Consider the following 20847-nt stretch of genomic DNA (forward strand, 5'->3'; position numbering starts at 1 on the left):
ATCAAAATGGCTTGAAGGACTTCGTTCTGTATAGTGTTTGATGTGCTCTTAAACACTGTTCCTCTTTCCAAATGTTCCTTAAGAGTGCGTCTAATTCAGAACTAAAATTGATCAGGCCAAGAAAAATACTAGCGTTTAAAGATGAGTTTCCCTCTTCGTGACCTCTTAAAGCAACAAAACCGCACGCACATATCTGTTCTTGGTAACTTTATCATTGTGAAGTGCAACAAACCAATTAATTGTGTCTGTATGTTTGTTTGACCCAACACTGCTAATTTAACATTATTGTTGATTGTGCAGCTGAAGAATCGTGTTTTTATTTATTTCATTCATGTGCTTCATATCAATCATACCTACAGAACGATAATCAAAATTTAGTTACTACGCACAGTCCTACATTCAAACAGAAGAATAAATACAATTCATAACACGTAGCCTACTTGTTTTTGTCAATGAATGTTCGCCGCCGAACAATAGGCAAGGAAAACAAAATATAGCGTCTTTTATATTGCAGCCACATATTGTATTTTTCGTAAGTCCGAATGTTGAATTTTCTTGTCACTTCTCTATTACTATTCTTCGTCACTTATAATTTTAATTCCTGTGTACGTCTACCCATCTTCTTTATTTTTATCTTTTCGTGTAAAGTTCTTACAGAAAATTACATATTTAAAAGATTTTGCACACTATTCATTGCAATATTTATGATAGAACTGGCCAAACAGCGACTGCAGAACACATCTGAAAGTGCTCCTAACCCCTCTTACGCACATTGTACTGGCTCCCTAACATGCTCCAAAGCCTGCCAGGGAAACTCTACTACTGCGCATGCTCGAATGGAACAGTGTGCCGCAAGTGTCGAGTGGTAAACCTAAGTCCCAGGCGTCAACAAGACCAGTACACGTGCAGCGTTATTTTTACATAGTACCGTATTATAATAAAGAATTATGTCGCTCACATAGTCTACTGCAGCTCACTGATATACAGTAAATTTAAAAACATGTGTTATTTGAAGAGGTGGTGCACTGCTCCTGTGCTCCTTAAGAGAAATCGCCACTGCTCACAGCGGTAGACATTATTTCGCTGGCATTATCACCTTCATTTCACTCATATACTAAATAACCATAAGTTGATAAAGCGTCGTAAAATAACCAATTAAAAATTATTGTTCAAAACATTCTATTATACTGTATTTAGCTATTTATGTTTTTAATAGTAGCACTGCAGTCAAACGACACAATGTAGCCTATTTATTAAAGTGACTTTTGGCCATAAAATAAAATTACTTTTCACCAACAAATACTACCTACTGTCCCACGGCCTTAAAAATATGTAACAGATAATTTAACAATTAAATAATGTAAATCTGATACTTATCTAAAGTAGATAATATAATTATTTCGAAACTGAAGTACAATGAATCTCCACTTCCGTTAACTCCAACTGTGCCATTTTATGCACCTTTTTACCTAAAAAATAAGCCTAAAAATCTACATGATTCTTATGCAACGAATGTTGCCATGATAGTAATATTTAGGGCTCATTTTTGTATCTTTATTACTATTTTTACTGCTATTTATAAAGAAATGTATGGTTTAAGACAACAATGGAATTTCATTTGAACAAAGGGGAATATTGAATATTGAGTGTTTCGGTTAATTCTTCAGCGCTGACTCAACAACAGGCGCAATTTCAGAGACAGTTTAATAATGGTTGATGGGTATCAGTAACGTAGATCAGAAGGAGAGTATTCTCCAAGATCAAAATGGAGAATACGAAGTTCCAGTAACTAATAAATGGATAATGCTTACTTATCAGGAGTGCTAAGCTTTAGGGTGAGTCTTCCAGAGGAAAATACATACATCAAAAGCAACGGGAGTGTTTCAACAGTACTCACTCTATCTATATTCTACAGGTAGGAACTGTCTCCATATTATAAATTTTACTTATTTCGAACTTACAAGAAAGTCTCAAATGAAAGATTCACTATTCGTTATGGGATTATGGACTATAGAGCTCATGATTCAGCAACAGCCAAAGAGCGATTTTACTGATGATAATGACAAATTGGTCAAGTGCTGGTATGACGGGGATTTCTTCTAACATGAGGTTTCATATTTACATATTATGCCTATGTGTCCCATAACCTCTGGGACACTCTTATGTATTACGCCCCCAAGTTTAATTTGCGTCGAGTGGATGCAAGAGACGAGCGCTAGTAGCTCTAATTGCTATAGTTGTTAATGTACAAATATACTCTTTCGTCTGTGAGTGAGGTCATGTTACAAGAGATAATGCAATGAGTGAGGTATATGTAATATAATATGTGTAAGAAATACGGTGCATAACATTAACACTTTCACAGTATTTATACGAGTACAAGACTTTCAGTACCTCTTCTATACGTTTATTCACCACTATCTCATACAACTCGCTGGCACGAACAGTAAACACCACTTTATCAACTTAGTATTTACTTCTATTCACCACTATCTCATACAACTCGCTGGTACGAACAGTAAACACCTCTTTATCAACTTAGTATTTACTCATAGGTCACAAAGGCCAGAGGGAGAGGGAACGGTGATTCACATTCTTTCCGGACGCAGATTTAACTTGGACGCGTAACTATACTTCGTTTCATAATGTCTGACAGGAGAAGTAAACATTGACGGCAAAGGAGAGAAGTATAATTGAATCGAATTTTGCAAAAAGGACATACGTTATTTTTGTCAAAATCGGTTTTCTCATGGAATCTAACTTAATGGATGGCCAATGGAATAATAATAATAATAATAATAATAATAATATGAGTAAATTATAACATATATCAGTCACATTTGTAGCTAACTTCATGTAACAAGAATATCAAGTTCCAATTTTTAAGTTTCCTACCTGCTATTATGTTTTTATTGAATATCTCAAAACATTAAATTTGTAACATGTGTCCTTTTGCAGAAGTCGATTCAATTGCTATTCAACCAATGGCAGAAGTCTCATTTCACGCCTGACTTAAGTTGTGTGGAGTAGAAAGCTTCAGACCGCGCAACTTCAAGTCAAGCGTGGAATGAGACCTCTGCCATTGGTTGAATAGCAATTATACTTCTCTTCTCCTCTGTTGGCAATGTTTACTTCTCCTGTCAGACATTATGGAACGAAGTTTAGTGTATTTTAGAGTATCTAAAAATAGTCATGCATTTACGTGATAGAATTGATCAAAGCCTACAGTTTGGAGTATATGGCAATTATACTGGGAGTTACATAAATTCGTAGTAACACAAACGTTTTTAATGGTTTACCCTATATTTTCATTACATAAATTTGTTGCACTCCTCAACCTGATTCAAATTATATAAGCATGAAGTATCATAGCTTTGTGTTATGTCATTAATCAATCAATCTTCTTAATGTATCCAGCTGTTTGCTGACAACATAAAGTCCACCATAGTCCACTGTAGTCTATTCAGTTGTTTTTCACGAGAAATGAGGGGTATTTTGATCGGTGTTCATTATAGATGCCTGTTGCTAGTAGCCAGAGGTGGGGTGTAGTCAATATATACTGCAGGGCTGTGTCTTCTGCAACTGGTACTGATGATTTTAATTTACTTCTTTTGTGGTTTATGGAGGGACAGTATAGAAGAATGTGTTCCAGATCTTCAACAAAAACAATTTAAGGATCATGTGTAATGGTAACTTACCTACATTTTTAGCTATCTCATGGAAAAATATCTTTTAAAAGATAAATTTGAATACAAATATTAGGTAAATGATGTTCTTATGGCAACAAAAGAATAGTTTTCATAGTATTTGACTGTTATCAAAATACGCTGCAACATGTATTCAAGCCATAAATATGTGGATATAATCCTTATTTACGGAGAGAGTAGAAAAAATTCACGATGCAGTTGCAGACTGTATCTTGAACATTATCCAGACGAAGCCAGCTTTTTAAGAATACTTTTGTCAGACTAAAACAAAATTTCATCATGATATAGAATTTCCAAATAACAACCAATCAGAACATAACATAGTGACATGTGATAATCACAGTGGCGGTTCCTCGGGGGAGGGAAGGGAGGAACGTCCTCCTCACATTTTTCTTTTGAAAGTAAATACCAAATAAAATATGTGCCTTGAAATTCGAGGAAGATTCGATAATTTTTAAGTTCACAGCTATAAGAAGAACTCGGATGATCGAGTTTTAAACGACGCGCGCTCATGTGCTGTAGAAAACTGTAAGAAAGATGCGAGATTGTCTGTGTAGAGGAAAGGCACTCCATTCCTCCTCTACTGCAGTTATCACACATAGACAACAGCGCACTAGCGGCCAGAGAAAGAACCAGAGTTTTAAAGCGAGTAAATGAACGGAGAGGGAGGAGATCCTCCTCTGAATCAGCGCATGGCGGGAAATAGAAACCGACTGGTCGTGCAGCAAGCTCGTTACTGCTGCCATCTAACGATCTTGCATTCAACCAGACTAGAACACATCTAGGAGGAGGCACAACAAAAACAGTTTTAACGCAACGCTTTGAAAGACACCATATAAACTTTTTTTTAAATTATAAATCAAAAATATTATTCATTGCACTTTATATAGGCTGCTATTCATGGTTTGGAACTTTCATGGATATTTGAAAGTTAAAGTCGGGTTTATTTAAAACAAAGAGGAAGTAGTTCTACGTAGATGGCCCCTGAAATTCACGTCTATTCATTGTTTACTAGACAGGGCAACAGCCAAGTTGTCAGTTTTGTACAAATATATTTGAAACTGAAAGTAGGTACTCCAAACGATATCATTTTTAACATAAAAAATTAATCGGCCACCGGCAGCTTTGAACAATAATGATAGTATGACTTTACAAGAACTGACATTCTTCAAAAGCATGTGATACTGAACTTGTAAAATGTACATGTGGCAACAGGGACCACGTGGGTGGGTGCAGTGTTCTCGCTTTTCTCAGATTATTTCCCATTCCCATTTCCATTTCCGTAAAACGGTTCCGGTTACGAGTTAGTAGCTAGTCTCTTCCAACACGTGTGATGCTGTAGTGTGCTCGAAAAATGCTACGAGGTTGTGAATTTCCTTGTAATTGTTAATTTGCACAATTAATTAACAATGAAAGGAAGTGAAAACATAATATATTTTGGACAATTTAGGAAACTCAGTTTACAAGAATAGATTATTGCTATACAGAAGGGAAGGCCAACCACAACACTACCTGGTCTTACAGGTATGCATGTAGGCTAATTTGTAGAATATTTCATTCAAGAAGGTGTCATTTCATTCTGTTAACCTCTTTCCTCCTGTTAAGAAATATGCAGGAGCCGCCACTGGATAATCAGAGAGAGCATTGGTGTACCAAAACCGTTGAGTTAACTGCTACATGCACTATATCGTAATGTATTAGGGAGCAAGGAAGGGAGGGGGTGAATGTCATCGTGTCGCTATAATAACGACGAATAGAGTACAGTTCCTGCAGCAAATTATCTTTACAATTCAGTAATTTCACTTTATAATATTAAATAACCTATTGTTTATATTGTGCAATATATTTAATTACAACATACATAATTCTGTGTTACATGATATTAATGTAGCTACATAAGAACAATGTATTGTATATAAATACAACAACATAGAAAACATAGTATTTTATTTTGTACTACTTTGCTCTTCTTCATGACTGCATTTGTTACAGTGCACGACGATATACTTTTCTGCTTTCAAGTCGTCAGACCACAATAATCGCATTGATTTTTCAAACAGAGCTGCAATGGTAACATGATTTACTTTCCCTAGCTCTTCGGATGTCAATAGAAACATTTTTCCCACACCTTCAGTTTGAAGTGCCCCAACAATAACATTAGCAACGGATCTGTTTGCAATATTTGTCGTTTCGTCTATAGATACCCGCAATTTTTCATCTTTTAAAGTTTCTCTAATTTCACGTAAGACATCTTCATAACATTTTGCTATATAACCCGTACGCAGAATAGATTGTCGGGATAGAGTTCTACCTGTATATTTTTTGCAAAAATGATCTGACATATGGGTGTTTCAGTTTTTTAAATGGAATATTTGCCCTAACGAACATGTGGCCCAAGTCTTGGTAACAATCACATTCCATATTTGAACTCGACTTTCTTCAAATTCAACAACTTAAAACATTCCTTGTGTCTTTTAGAGTTGTAGTGTTTTTGTACATGGTGTCTCTTGTTCCACAGTAGATCGACTTTACATACCATGCATGTAAGTTTTTCACCATCCGTGGAAAAGTGCTGCTATCTGAACTTCTCAACAAATCGCTGCAATTGTACATGCCGAGGCTTTTTTTTCCGCATATCGTAAACTATGTTGTAAATAATGTAAAGGTAAATAAATGCATTGCACTTACGGTAAACACAAGTAGAACTAATTAGAAGGACTGCGACAGGAAAAAAGTAAATACAGGAAATAATGTAGAAGGACCAATAAAGAAGAATATGAAGAAGACAGGAAATTCAAATACGCCAGGAAATGCACAGGTATTGAAAACTATCTAAGACAGCACATATAACATCAGAGAAGTCTGTGCATACAATGACTGTACCTTGTAGGTAAGACCCCTTCCCCCACCTCGTGACGTAATCAAAGCTCTCGGTATAGTAAACTTGTGTCCACTGATAACGTACCCCATCTGCTCTCTTTGGTGATAATTCAACAGCAGTGCTGGCACATGCTGATCAAAACCCACAGGATGTTGCAAAGCATCATGTATATATCCAGAAGTTCAGTACATATACGTAATTTTGAAACAGCATAAGCTGCATCCATTCAAGTTGCATTTAATACAAGATCTTAGAGATACAGAGTATGAGAGAAGTTTCAATTTTGCTTCTGAAGTAATGGTTAAACAGATTATGATACCAGTTTCTATCTGAAGTTTTATGGACAAATGAAGCAAGATTTTGTAACAATGGAGTAGTGAATCGACATCCCCACTGGGTGCGAGAAATCAATCATCGACAAGTATGTGGTTCTAATGTATGATGTGAGATTTTGAGATTATTCCATAATGTATCTACAGTTTCTTCAGAATTAACTGGTTGACTTAATGTTAGAACTACCTATTTAAAAGTCTCCAAATCTAATGCTCTTTCAGCAGGATAGTGTGCCAGCACACAATGAAGTAAAATAGTTATTTGTGAATAACTCAGCACGATCTCCAGACATGACACCATTATATTTCTTTTTGTGGGGACACTTAAAATCAAAGGCCTACAATATACAGTCAAAAAGCATAGAGCATCTGCAGATCAGGATTCTGGAGGCAAGCACACGTATTTCTTCCAAACTGCTGGGTAATGTCACAAGAATACACACAAAAAATCATTTTAAAGATATATTGCAAAAGAGGGGAAGCATTTGAATATTTGTAATGAAATTTACTTTTTCAAATATATTTTTTTCATGAAATAGCTAAAAATGCACATATAGCCTATTTAAATTGTTTTTTTTTTTTTTTTTTTACCGTAATGGCCTGAATATAACGGTATGTTACTTCGTGATTATATGATCTGAATCAGGATTAAGAGTGCAACAAATTTATGGAATGAAATATAGGGTGTCCCGTTAAAAAAAAACTAAGTGTTAGCTACTATGAATCCCCTACATAATTGCCAACTACTCCAAACGGTAGACTTTGATCAACCTTATAACGTAAATATATATATGATTATTTTTTTATTTTTAACTATTTTTCGTAACTATTTTTAAATACACTAAAATACGCTAGTTATATGGGAGTTTTCCAAAGACTGTGGGACATTCTGAATAGCATTTAAACAAATCATAGGTACTGATTTTATTAAACAATAGTAGTTGTAGTTTATGATCATTGTAAAAATGAGTATGAATGAATTTAATTTGATTATGCATTATAACAATATCTGTGGCCTTACTCTGCTGATGTGAAATCACGATATACAGTAGACTCTCGTCAATTCAAATTCCAGTAAGTAGTTAAAAATTTTGGGTAATCCAACGGAGGAAGAAGACAAATTTAACGGAGATGTCAGTCTAAATCGTTAGACTGCGATCATGCTTTGAAAAGTAAAGAAAAACGTTAAAAAAAATACCGGTACTCATAAGTTTAAACTTCCCATGAGGTTCGTTCGGATCAGCATTTTACAAATAGCTTTGAATAAATAATATATAATTAGCCACAACATATTGTTTGATAAGCACTACAGGATGTTAAATTACAATAAAAATAAGTACGTCTTAATATGCAGTACATGACGCAGTGAGGGAAGTGAGGACAAAACCAGAGGCGGTATGCTACCACAAGATTTTCACCTGACATACTTCGATTTAAAAAAGGCATACCCTCTCCCTTATAACATACAGAATATGATGTATACAATAAATTGTTTCGTGCAGTCAGTAATGCGAATCATTGAAGCTTACGCAACACATTAAATTTCTTAATAAAATAATTTCAGTTATTTACTACATTATTTTGCAATGTCAATTGAGTCTTATCATTTAAAATAATGTTAATGCTTTAAAGTGCCTTACTTAATTATTAATAAAAAGTGCAACAACAACAAAATTACATAGTCACTAAAGTGGCAACAATGGCCACTACTAGCTACACACCACAGCATTCTATACTGAAATACTCTTGTGAGCATTCCAGGGGTTCACTTGTCAAATAAACGTTGAATTCAGTTCCAAAAGGCTGTGGTTTAGATTTACGAAACAAACAGATAGTACTCTTTGCTGTGAAGAAATGTATAGACACATTTTTACGAATCACATTTTTTCAGTGACGGTATGTCATTTTTCACTAACGGTATGTTTTCTGTCCATAGAAAAACAAGTGGCGGTATTCCATACCGGCGCATACCGTCTCACTTCCCTCACTGTACATAAGAGTATATAACATGACTACATTGCTAATCCAAACAGGTCTGAGTCACAATTAGATCGAATTAGCGAAGTTCTACTGTACATTGTGATCATAATTACCGTCTCTCATAAGAAACTTCATGTAAATTACTAATGAATAAATCTGAAGATTCATACAACCGAGACAAACTAAAGATAACTACAGATAGTCATCATTTAATGGCGGTCTCACTACACATTAGTCCAATCCTGTCAAAGTTATTGCTGAGAAAATGGAGGTCAATTATTTTGTCCAAATCAACGATTAACCTCCAATGCAACAACAAAATAATGTTATGTCATCTATTAAAGGCATTATTAAGCTGGTATATGCCACTGTTCCACTCTTCCTACAACTAGATTACGTCAGGAACATTTACAACGCATTTTTCCAGGTTTTGTGGGATGTAATTAATGTAGGTAGTACTTTTAACGCTCTTCTTAAATTACAGAGACTATTCAGGGAGAGTGAGAGGTTAGGCAATTAAGAGAGGAGAGGCAAAATGAGAATGACATGAATTATTTCGAAAAAACCTGTTCTATAGCAGTTTTATAATTCACTAATATTACACAATCTGCAGGTACGCAAACTGGCTCTGTGATGAGAAGAACCATGTTGTGTCTGAATTAAACGTAGATGGGCAACTTCACTGTTATACCGAATATCGGGTATAAAGTAAACTCAAAGTATGTCGTAAACAAGCTATTTAGCTTTGTTGTACACACGCTACTTAGCTGTTAATGGTTGCTAGTACATTTTCACTTTTTCTGCTTCAGTTACGTCTGAACAAACTTTCGCCACGTCTTTTTGTGCGAATTAGTTAACCAGCTAAATGCCAACTATTGTATGAAGTAGAGGACAAAGTACGAGAACTAATTTTGATATTTATCATTAAACTCTGGATGTTAAATACATGTTCTATAATATTCTGGAACATCTGCAAAACTGGTTGAAATACAGTACCGTAATTTGAATATTTAGGCTTCAACTTTTTTAACGTACCTAAATGTATGAAAATTAATGATATTTGTTCATTTAAGCAAGAAACAGTTTTAAAATACAGGCACTTTGTTTTACGGTAATGTAATGTATTTGATGCTGATGTATGAAATGAAATAGGCGTGAGTTATGAAAATTATCGGGAGTGCAACAACAGTAAATTAGCAGTATGGTCTTAAAACGCGAGAGTTTTGTATTGTAATACTCACTACCCAATACTGCACATGCGTGCTATGAGAAACATAAGGAAACAAATTCAATATCCATAGCAAAGAGGGGAAACACACGACTTTCAACATTCAACGATATGAACACAAATGGAAGGTAATATACGTATCAAGAAGGTTGAGCAATTCTAGACCGGTAAGCGATCCACCTTATCAGCGCCCCTAGTGGATCTCCAATATTTCTGTTACAAAGAAAATGTACCTCTGATTGAGGTTCTGGCTGATATGTATAGTCTTAGACAAAAAATGACAGCTGTCATATACTAAGTCACCTTTAGAAGACTTTGGTTGTTCCGTCAGAGCTTCGGTTTACACTTGAAGGAATTCTTATGCACGACTCCGCTCTGTTTTTTTTTTTTTTGTTTTATTTTGTTTGTTGCTTTTTATGTATGTTTATAGGTCAAGTATGAATAATCTATAACGAAGATATATTCAAGGGGTAAAATAAACATACTGCCCGAAGTGAACTTAGATAAATTCACGCTACAGGATAACGGTCATTTTTCGTGTCTAAGACTGTACATCTATTATCATTCAGGCAGTACATCTCACTTGACGATATGTCAGAGGAAGAACATTTGTATACATCTGAAGCCTGATTAGTGCAACATGTACCTAGTCGGCGATGTATGCAATGGAGGGGGAAAGGAACTGTCCATCCTACCCCATTATCTCCTGCTCTAGTTGTGTCATGAGTGGTGTCTTGTTGGTATCACTTGTGAGGTTCAGACCTGTCTTCAGACAGCTGACTAAAGAACAACAAAGAAAATGTTCCTCTTTACCTCTTCTACATTCCTGAGCCGCTGTATGCGATCTTCTGGCACAGCCTGTATGTTTAACTTTGGAATTACAATACACTGAAAATAGGTAGGCATACACTATTAAAACTCCACTGTCTCTTAACAATTTTTACGTAATATAAAATTGTTTAATCCATTGTTTCTTGCATATTTTGTGTTAATTTTAACACTAAATAAATCATACGACTATTAAAAATTGTAGCAAGTCGATTCATGAAAAATGAATTGCATTTTTATTTTCTTAATATACGTACAGCGCTTGGCCTTATTATAACACCAACTACAGAAATTGTGAAGTTGATTTACAGTTAAACCATTTGGTCTCTGTTTTGGGCTATAAAGATTTATCGAGTCAGTAGTATGTTATTCTACCGAACATTAATGTAGATTAGTGCAAAGGTTAAGGAAGAAGACGCACAAAAAATCCGTGTCATGAAAGTAACGCATATTTTCTCATACTTTTTTGTGCTTAGCAACAATTATTCAGTTCTTGTTTCCAAGTCCAACGATATTCCCGTTCATAGTTTATTTTCTTGAACTCTCATTTATAAGCCACATAAAAGGAAATCATTTACTGCGAATAAAAAAAAACTTTACATTTTCTGCATTGCACATAAAAGGCATTTTGTTTATAATAAAATGTAAGTTTTTACTTCAATAATATACCTTTTGTGCGTTTTAAACAGACGCAATTAACTCTGAAGTAAATTTTTATGAACTCTTCGCATACTGCAATCGTACGTAATATTACTTTGCTATTTAAGAAAATCGGTATACTTAGAACTGATATAAAAATAGTTGGTTTCTAATACGCTGCTTGTGACAATGAAGTTAGGAGTCTCGAGTCTCGCTTTCCAGTACTTTGTAAGTGATGTTATTCTCTTCATGCACTGAATCACAGCTGCGTAGTTGTTCTTGGTTCATGAGAACTTAGTTGCTGCAAAGAACGCAGTTTGGTGAGGCGTACAATATGTTCAACCGAAGTAAATGCTTTGCAAGGCTAGTCATGACCAGTTGCCAGACTGAATAGTGCAACGGCAGTTTCCAGAGGGCATCGGAAATCAGCATTATTTATTTCGCTAAGAATTTTCCATACTTTGATTTTAACAGCTCCTTCGTCCTTTCTGTACTTACAAATAGAATTTGTTGTTGTTTTTATGTTTCTGGTGACTGAAAAATATGACGTTTCTTTTTCTTTTTAGAAGTTTGTTAGATATGCGTTTAGAAAAATGGATAGAAAGCTTATTATTGTAGCTACTTATCATAAGATTAGAATTTTTGCTTCTGAAGGAACTAACAGTATCATGCAATCTAACCGCCCAAGAAAAAAATATTGCATGGTCATTCACTAGCGAATATAAAAATGCCTTTTTTCTTTTTTGCACGATCGTGGTTTTTGTTGTACTTACAGCTAATGATGTTAGGCGTTGAAAGTTAAAATTCCCACAGAGAAACTTGTTGCTAGGGAAATCATTCTTCGTAAGATAAAAATATACTGAAATAGACCCATTACAGTGCACTTATTGTTACTTAGTTACCATTACAATATAGTTTTGCGAAGTCTTTGGAATAATATTGAGCTCTAAATTTTCAATGAAAAATATTATTGTATTTGCAATTTTAAAAATATAATCGTTGTACTGTTTGCAAAGAGCATTACAAAATCTCGGAAATTGTTTTCAAACTTTTCCTCGATTTTGTAAAAAGCACTTCTCAACCTTGTATCGTAATATAGCTACTATTACAACCTAATGTGGAAACAGTAATTCTATTGTTTTTTTGGGTTATTTTACGACGCTCTACCAATTGCTGTGGTTATCTAGCGTCTGAATGACATGAGGGTGATAATGCCGGCAAAATGAGTCCGGGCTCCAGCGCCGAAAGTTACCCAGCATTTGTTATTAATGGGTGAGGGAAGCCCCCCCCCCAAAAAAAAAAAAACAACCAGGATTCCAACCCGGACCCGCTCGTTTCGCGGTAAGGCAGGCTAACCGTTACTCCACAGTGGTGAACTTCTATTGTTAGTTAGGGCCTATTCAGGAGATGAGAAGAATGTGACCTTAATTGTCTGCCGATTATTATAGACATCGCTCAATAGCAAGGTTTATTGCTCATACCGAAAACATTACAGTAAGCGTAAGGAAATTGAACGAGATACTAATTATTTTAATAAATAACCACTAATAATTGCTTAATATAGTACGATTTGTAATTAATAACTGAACTTTTCACTTCCAAAGCACAAAAGCAATCACCAGCAACTGATGAAGTCTGTATATTTTTCAATGAATAGTATCGCTAATGCGTCACATATATGCATTCGTATCACTAACGTACTTCTCCCTGTCACTTCATCTCCCGCTTTTCACCTCGTGAGTAATAAACAATATAATATTATTTATTAGCGACCTAATCTGATCATGTGGTCTTATCTAATTTTCATACTAAAATCAGATTAGAAAAATTCTAGTATAAATAAACAGGCTCAGCTTGTGACGAAGCATGACCATGTTTATCTTATACAGGGTGATTCACGAGGATTTACCGCCACTTACGGAGGTTATTTCCGAAGACATTCTAAGCAAAAAATTGTCATATAAACATGTGTCCTAATCTCAATATTTTTAGAGTTACATTAATTTGAAGTTATTAGTAAAATACCCTTTTTCTTCAGTTTTAAGGGTAAAAAGGTATTACAAATAGAGAATGAACTATTCAGAAGTATCATTACTTTAATTGACTAGTTTAATGAAGTTAAAAATGTATTGTTAATTGCTTTGTATAGCTTTTGTTTTTCAATTTCTAACTAAAATTACATTATTCTTACGCACTTATCACAAAAATTGTTACAAATCATACGACTTTAGGAACTTGATTCTCTATAGTTTAATTATGCATCCTAGAGTACACTTAGCGGCAAAAAGAATGGGCCGACTCTTGGTCGATAGAAATGCTAAGTTCTATCGCGCGGTTCACTCGTGTAAACGTAACCCAGTGCAAGGCATTGCTGTGGTGTCTCTTCATTGAAAGTCGTCCGTCTATAATGTAATAAACCTTACGAGCAGTGTGTGGCCCAGTGGTAAGAAGTCTGACATCTCTGCCAGAGGTTGTGAGTTCGTCTCCTGGTACGGTAAAATTATTATTTTTTTTTTATTTTAACTTTTACTTAATTTATTAGTTTAAATGTGAAATGGCATTTGTTAACAAACTTCGTTATGCCTGCCTTTTAAAACTATTAATGCCCATCACCTGTGGGCTATTAATAGGTGAGACCTGGTCTTTATAAACAAAAATACTTGTTTCACATCCTAAAAAACGGACGCATATCAAACATAAATAAATAATTAAATTAACAAAAACAAACAATTTGTTAATATATTAACAAAACAAGGCTGTGGTGGGGACTAGTATCTCTTCCACAAACTACCTGCGTCAACATCTGCCCTCATTCTGCGCGGCATGGAGTCCACAAGATTATGGAACAGGTCTAAATTCTTGGCCATCTTCTCCCACGCATCTAGAACTCTGTCCCACAATTTCTCAGGTGTCCGAACGGGTGGTTGTTCTGCAGGATCCTTTTGACTGCAGCCCACAAATTTTGAAACGGATTCATATCTGGTGAATTTGGAGGCCAGTCGACTGGGTCGAAATCACGCCTCCTCGTAAACCATCTTTGAATCCGGTTGGCGGTGTGTATCGGATGATTATCCTGCTGGAAGAAAAGTGTTCCTTCTGGATATAGTTTTCGGGCGGAAGGGATCATTACATTTGCCAAAATGTGTTCGTAGACTTCTGCCGTTAACAGACCGTGGATGCGTTCCAGAAGTCCTGCCCCATCGTATGACAGCCACACCCAACACGCGACCCTCACGCGAAGCGTATCGGTGGTGATTCATACAATAAACTAGGGCAGTACTATCACTGCTATTGGAGACAATTACCTCGTCGGAGAAAATGACATTTCTCCAATCGAAGTCCTGTCGGAGAGTGCATACACAGAATAACCTATGTGAATCAGGGCAATGAGTTATTGTTTCTGTGCTATCTTCAAGCGTAATGACGAGACAGAACGTTATATTAACAGATAGCAGTATTGCTTGAAAGGGAGAGGGAGGTTTATTATTTATTAGAGTTTGGGCATATTCTAAGAGATATCGCCACATAATTATAGCTTTGCGAGACACATATAATGACAATTTTGTAATAAAAAAATGAAGATTGGGGGAGATTCGAACCTTGAGCTACTACTACTAACTTATTCAACATACCAATGCCGTAACAACTTACGCTACTGTAACTGTTTATATAGGTTCGGCATAATACATGGTTTTCCTGTTCATATTCGCTCCGGTTGATTTTGTATTTATCAATTTTATTATTATATCACTCTTCAAGGGCCCTGATGTATCTAGAATCAACCCGCCATTCGATTTTGTTACATATTTTAGCCTCTTAAACAAAATACAGCAAATTTAAATGATTTAATTATGTGTTACCTAGTGAACTACAGTGTTGACGAGACGAGCATGCGCAATGTATGTCTCTGGAACTTAGAAATTGTCGGCCGGCCCATTCTTTTTGCCGCTAAGTGTACAGTCTTAAAGAATTTACAAGAGTGGCGTGATTTGTAACAACTGTTGTGATAAATGCGTAAGAAAATGTAATTTTGTAGTTAAAAATCGAAGAAAAATTCTGTACGAAGCAACTATGGAATTCACAACACATTTCTAGCTTCAGAATATTAGCTAATTAAAGAAACGATACTCTTGAATAGTTCATTCTTTATCTGTAATATTATTTACCCTTAAAACTAAAAAATAATGGTATTTTACAAACAACTTCAAATTAGTGTAATTCTGAAAATATTGAGATTAGGACAAATGTTCATATGACATTTTTTGCTCAGAATGTCTTCGGAAATAAGCTCCGTAAGGGATGCCAAATCCTCGTGAATCATCTTGTATGTTTACGATGGTCAGGCGATCAATTATTATGAGTTCCAGAGCCTGTATCACATCAGGAGGACCAGACTTTGAACGAAATCTGCAGTAATTTGTTTTTATTAGATGATTGTGCAACTGCGTCCTAGTGCTAATTTTTGCTTTTGTATATACAATTTTAGAGTATTAATTTGGTTTTTGTTAACTAATTATGGCTTGTTAAAATTATAAATTAGACTTGTACTACAAGTAAAATTAGAAGTAAAGTAAGAAAGCGTAAGTAGTTCGCAAATAAAAATAATGAACACTCCGTATCTTGTGAATAATTGGTTTCTGACCATTGTTTTCTTATCTCAAATTGTTTATTTGCATGTCCTCTACAACTCCTGGAAGTTTGTCAGCTGAATTTAAATTCATCCTGTATATGAATTTTTTTTTAAGTGCATCAGTCAATTGACGTAAATTTTAGGAAACCGAAAAAAAAAAAAACATATTAAGAGGTTTAAAAAATCATTCTTATATTTTTTTCTGCTTTTTAATAATGTACGTGATGCTCTGAGAATAACCTGAATGATTTTATGAATTTTCTTAATTTCCATGTGATGCAAACTAGTGACTTTCAATATATATATATATATATATATATATAACATCGTCGACCAGGAAGACCGTTAAGAAGACTGCTAGATGGGGCCGAAACAGGTCTACAGAGGCCTAATTCGTGAAGGAAGATGATGATGATGATATATATATATATATATATATATATATATATATATATATATATATATATATATATACATATAGAGAGAGAGAGCATCATCATCATCATGAACTTCGTCGTAGATCATGATATCTGTGACGGCATTCTAAGAAAGATGGTCTTGAGATTCATACTATATACATATAATTAAATAAGTAAGACAATTTATTAATGTAAAATGTTTCATAAGACTATATTAATTTGTATATATGAAGACATTATTACAAAAACAACCCTTGTCAAAATTGCTATTTTTCAGAAGATCAATAAAAAAAATAAAAGAATAACACGTGTCAGCTATTCCCGTTCAACTGGTGTTTTATCCTTGTGATGGGCCTTTTTGAAGTCTATAAACATTTAAAATAGTAGCAAATATGTCCTTAACTCAATTTCATTAAAAATGACTAGGGCTGTTTTTGTAATAATGTCTTCATATGTAATAGTAACCATACAATTTTTTTCAGCTGTATGTCCGCTTCAGTGGTCTTCCTGTTACCACTAAATGCGAGATTTGCAGGTAAAGGATTTTTTTTAGGGAAGATAAAAGTCCTTAGCGTCACTTTTTTTTCGGAAAGAAGTAAAGATGGGTGAACCTGTTCGTAAATTTACGGCACGTGAAAAACTGTCCCTGACAAAGGGCTTCATGCAAAATTTACCGGCCATCTCTCTTCTCAAAGTTCGAAGGTAACTCAAGTGCGTGCAAGTTTGGTCATGCTCCATCCGTAATGCATATCATTATTTGCTGTACATCACTTGAAGTTTGAAATTCATGTCTGCAATTTTGGAATTTGTGGAAATATTTTAGCCTTTCTCTACAAGGACAAAAGTTGTTGGAACATGACATAACTTTAAAAAGACAAAAATCCTTAACATCACTTCCTTCGAAGGAGAAATAAATTTACAGCATGTAGAAGAACTGCCCCGGTTGAGGAATCCAAGTAAAATTTGCCGGTCATTTCTTTCCTACCTCAAAATTTGGAGACAGAACAATGAGGCCTCTTATCAGTGACCTACGTAAGTGTGCGTGGGTGGGCAAGCTCCAGACGTAATTCATATCGTCAGTTGTACAGAGAGGAGCATTTATCGAGATCCGAGGTAGCGGCTAAGGTAAGGCTGGGTATTAGTGCGAGACGTGGGCGCACACACACGGGCACATTATATCACATCTTTACTGTCTACGTATCTGTTGTTACCAACAATCAACATTTTCAATTATAAACAGCTGTATCACAACTTCTCAAATTGTGACATACGGGTAGGCCTACTGTTGATTATGTTTATTACGCGACTTAGTGGGCTAGTGTGTTAAAGAAAAATTCATGTTTTTCAGTGCTGTGGCATCTGAACCAGGTCGTGAATGGGAACCAGGTTGTGAAAGTGAATAACAATTTCATAAAAAGATGTGACTACTGTATTCCAGCGCATGGAAGATATTTTGAGCAAGGAATATGTGCTTGGTAAGTACAAATTCTAGATCTCACTGTAAGTGTTGTATTAATGCGAAGATATGAGCTAGCGTCTCGCGGTAATCAAGCTAAGTTCGCTCGGCGAAAACTGGCACCGTCTATCTCAGGATCACGATAAATGCTCCTCACTGTATATCCCATAAGCTTGGAATTCATGAGTACAATTTTGGAACTGGTGGAAATATTTTAGTTTTTCTCTACACGGAGAGAAGTTGTTGGCACAAGTCCGACTTTTATTGTAATATTCTCGCATCACTCCTTGAAATCCTGAACGCTTCCATGAGAAGACGAGAAAAATCAATGCACAAATAGGTTAAACACCGTATTAACCTATATTACTTCACACAAACAATTAACATCAAATGAAAATTTTCTGTCATAAAATTTAATGTAACGTGGTAGAAGATATGTTTTTCTCATACATTATTTATGTAAATATACCAAAACCTTAATTTTTATTATAGTGTATTACATCATAGTGGTGCCTTTGATTGAGGCTCTGACTGATATGTACGATACATTTATTATCAGGCAGTACATCTCATTTGACGATATGTGTCAGAGGAAGAACAATTGTGTGTATGCATCTGAAGTCTGATTAGTGTAATATGTAGCTAGTCGGCAAAGTATGCAATGAAGGAGGAAAGGAACTGGCCACCCTACTCCATTATCTCTTGGCCTAGTTGCCTCATAAGTGGTGCCTTTTGGTACCGGTATCACTTATGAGGATCAGACCTGTCTTCGGACAGTTAACTAAACAACAACAACATCATAGTGGAGTTGTATTAACTCACCTGATGATAATATACTTCATATATTGCATTATGGCTTCCAGCCACCTGAAAGGAAAAGAAAGAGAGATTAATTTAATATCACAGATCAATAGGCCTACCCAATTTTAAAGCACATTCTGAGATATTTTTGAGAGCAATAACATTCGAACAATTAGATTGGATACAATTTTTTGTATCTTTCGACTTTCTCTTTAGCTTCACATTTTTGTTTCATTCGTTTTGGTGTTGCACATCAATTCGTCACTCCAGTCTACCTTTAGAGATTATACATCTCTTTTCCTCTCTTTAGCACGATTCGAAAACAATGGACAGAAAGCAGACACAGAGTTTTGATATATTACTGAATGTAAATTAGAATTCTCAAACAAATGTCTAATAAGTACCTATGTTGTTACTTAAGTACTTTCGACGTAATTGCTCGTAATGTAAAAATTGTGTGCAATTACTACTACAAATTATTACCATTTCGTCCATTTCTCATTCATGGACGAGAAAAGTTATTTTTTGAATGGCGTATTCTTATCCAATTTTATAACTGAAGTGGTAGCAAAAAAAGTAAAACTGTGTGCATGTGATTTATCCCTACATAAAATCTTGTCAGTTTTATCACAGATAGGCAATTTTTGCTTCTTACGGCTTTTAAGGAACCCGGAGGTTCATTGCCGCCTTCAGATAAGCCCGCCATTGGTCCCTATCCTGAGCAAGATTAATCCATCATATCCCACCTCCCTCAAATCCATTTTAATATTATCTCTTATCTACGTCTCGACCTCCTCAAAGGTCTTATTTCCTCCGGCCTCCCAACTAACACTCTATATGCATTTCTGGATTCGCTCATACGTGCTACATGCCCTGGCCATCTCAAACGTCTGGATTTAATGTTCCTAATTATGTCAGGTGAAGAATAAAATGCATGCAGTTCTGCGTTATGTAACTTTCTCCATTCCCCTGTAATTTCATCCCTCTTAGCCCCAAATATTTTCCGAAGTACCTTATTCTCAAACACCCTTAACCTCTGTTCCTCTCTCAAAGTGAGAGTTCAAGTTTCACAACCATACAGAACCAGTAATTTTTGCCTCTATCATCGATATTCAAATCTGTGGATAGATCGCAGTTGTAATACAACTATTTCTATTTGATAGATTAGAGTTAATTGAGGACTAGAGGAATGACTAAGAACACAGAAAAAACAACACGCCCCAAACACTGCCTTTGTCCATCACAAATTCCACTTTAACTAGCCAGAGTTTGAAGGTAGGCCTACAAGGTGGAAAGTCTATGTTCCAGCGATTCACATAACGGTATGTCAGCTAGTGAGCTTGCAATTCAATTAAGATAATTACTTTTGCCTACTTCACGGTATATACGGTACAATCTCCTATGTTCAGTTTAGAATCAGATAAAATACGAGTACCGGTAGCAAATATTTCTATACTCAATTATTGTTGGGGGGGGGGGAAGTAACTCATATTTTAATCCTTAAGTTTACTGTTACGAATAATACCAAGACGAGCCTCCCCTTCCCGCTAAAATTTAGCACAAATATAATAAAATATTCCGTCATAACTATGTTCAACCACTGCTTCGGCATTAGGTACTTTAAAACCTTAATGTTATTGTATGTATGTAGACTATGTATGTTTGTATGTTATACTGAATAATTATAATAAAATACTTGGGATAAAATCGAATATTAAATACGTCTTTCATTTATTAGTGAGTGTACAACAGCAAATGGTCACTGTTATTTCGCTTCAGACAACATATTCTTCGTCGTCTTCAGCTAGAGAAAATCGTAAAGACGACCACTAAAGTTCAAAATGGGGTGCTAGTTATTAAATCAAGAAATATGTCACTTAGGAATTTTAACACTTTCAATAAACTTCAAGAAGTACACAACAGAACACTGTTGTCAAAATGTTGGC

At 35.2% G+C, this 20847-nt stretch overlaps 1 protein-coding gene across 5 annotated transcripts in view; it reads right to left on the reverse strand.

The window, feature by feature from the left end:
- Eps-15 (Epidermal growth factor receptor pathway substrate clone 15) overlaps window positions 1-20847 on the reverse strand; it is a 147886-nt gene that overhangs the window by 106292 nt on the left and 20747 nt on the right. For all 5 annotated transcript variants that reach the window (XM_069825957.1, XM_069825960.1, XM_069825958.1 and 2 more), the window contains exon 2: window positions 18923-18967. In XM_069825957.1, coding sequence (XP_069682058.1) covers window positions 18923-18967 — 45 coding nt within the window. The remainder of the gene's footprint in view (window positions 1-18922; window positions 18968-20847) is intronic.

Source organism: Periplaneta americana, chromosome 5 (genome assembly GCF_040183065.1).
Source record: "Periplaneta americana isolate PAMFEO1 chromosome 5, P.americana_PAMFEO1_priV1, whole genome shotgun sequence".
Classification (NCBI taxonomy): domain Eukaryota; kingdom Metazoa; phylum Arthropoda; class Insecta; order Blattodea; family Blattidae; genus Periplaneta; species Periplaneta americana.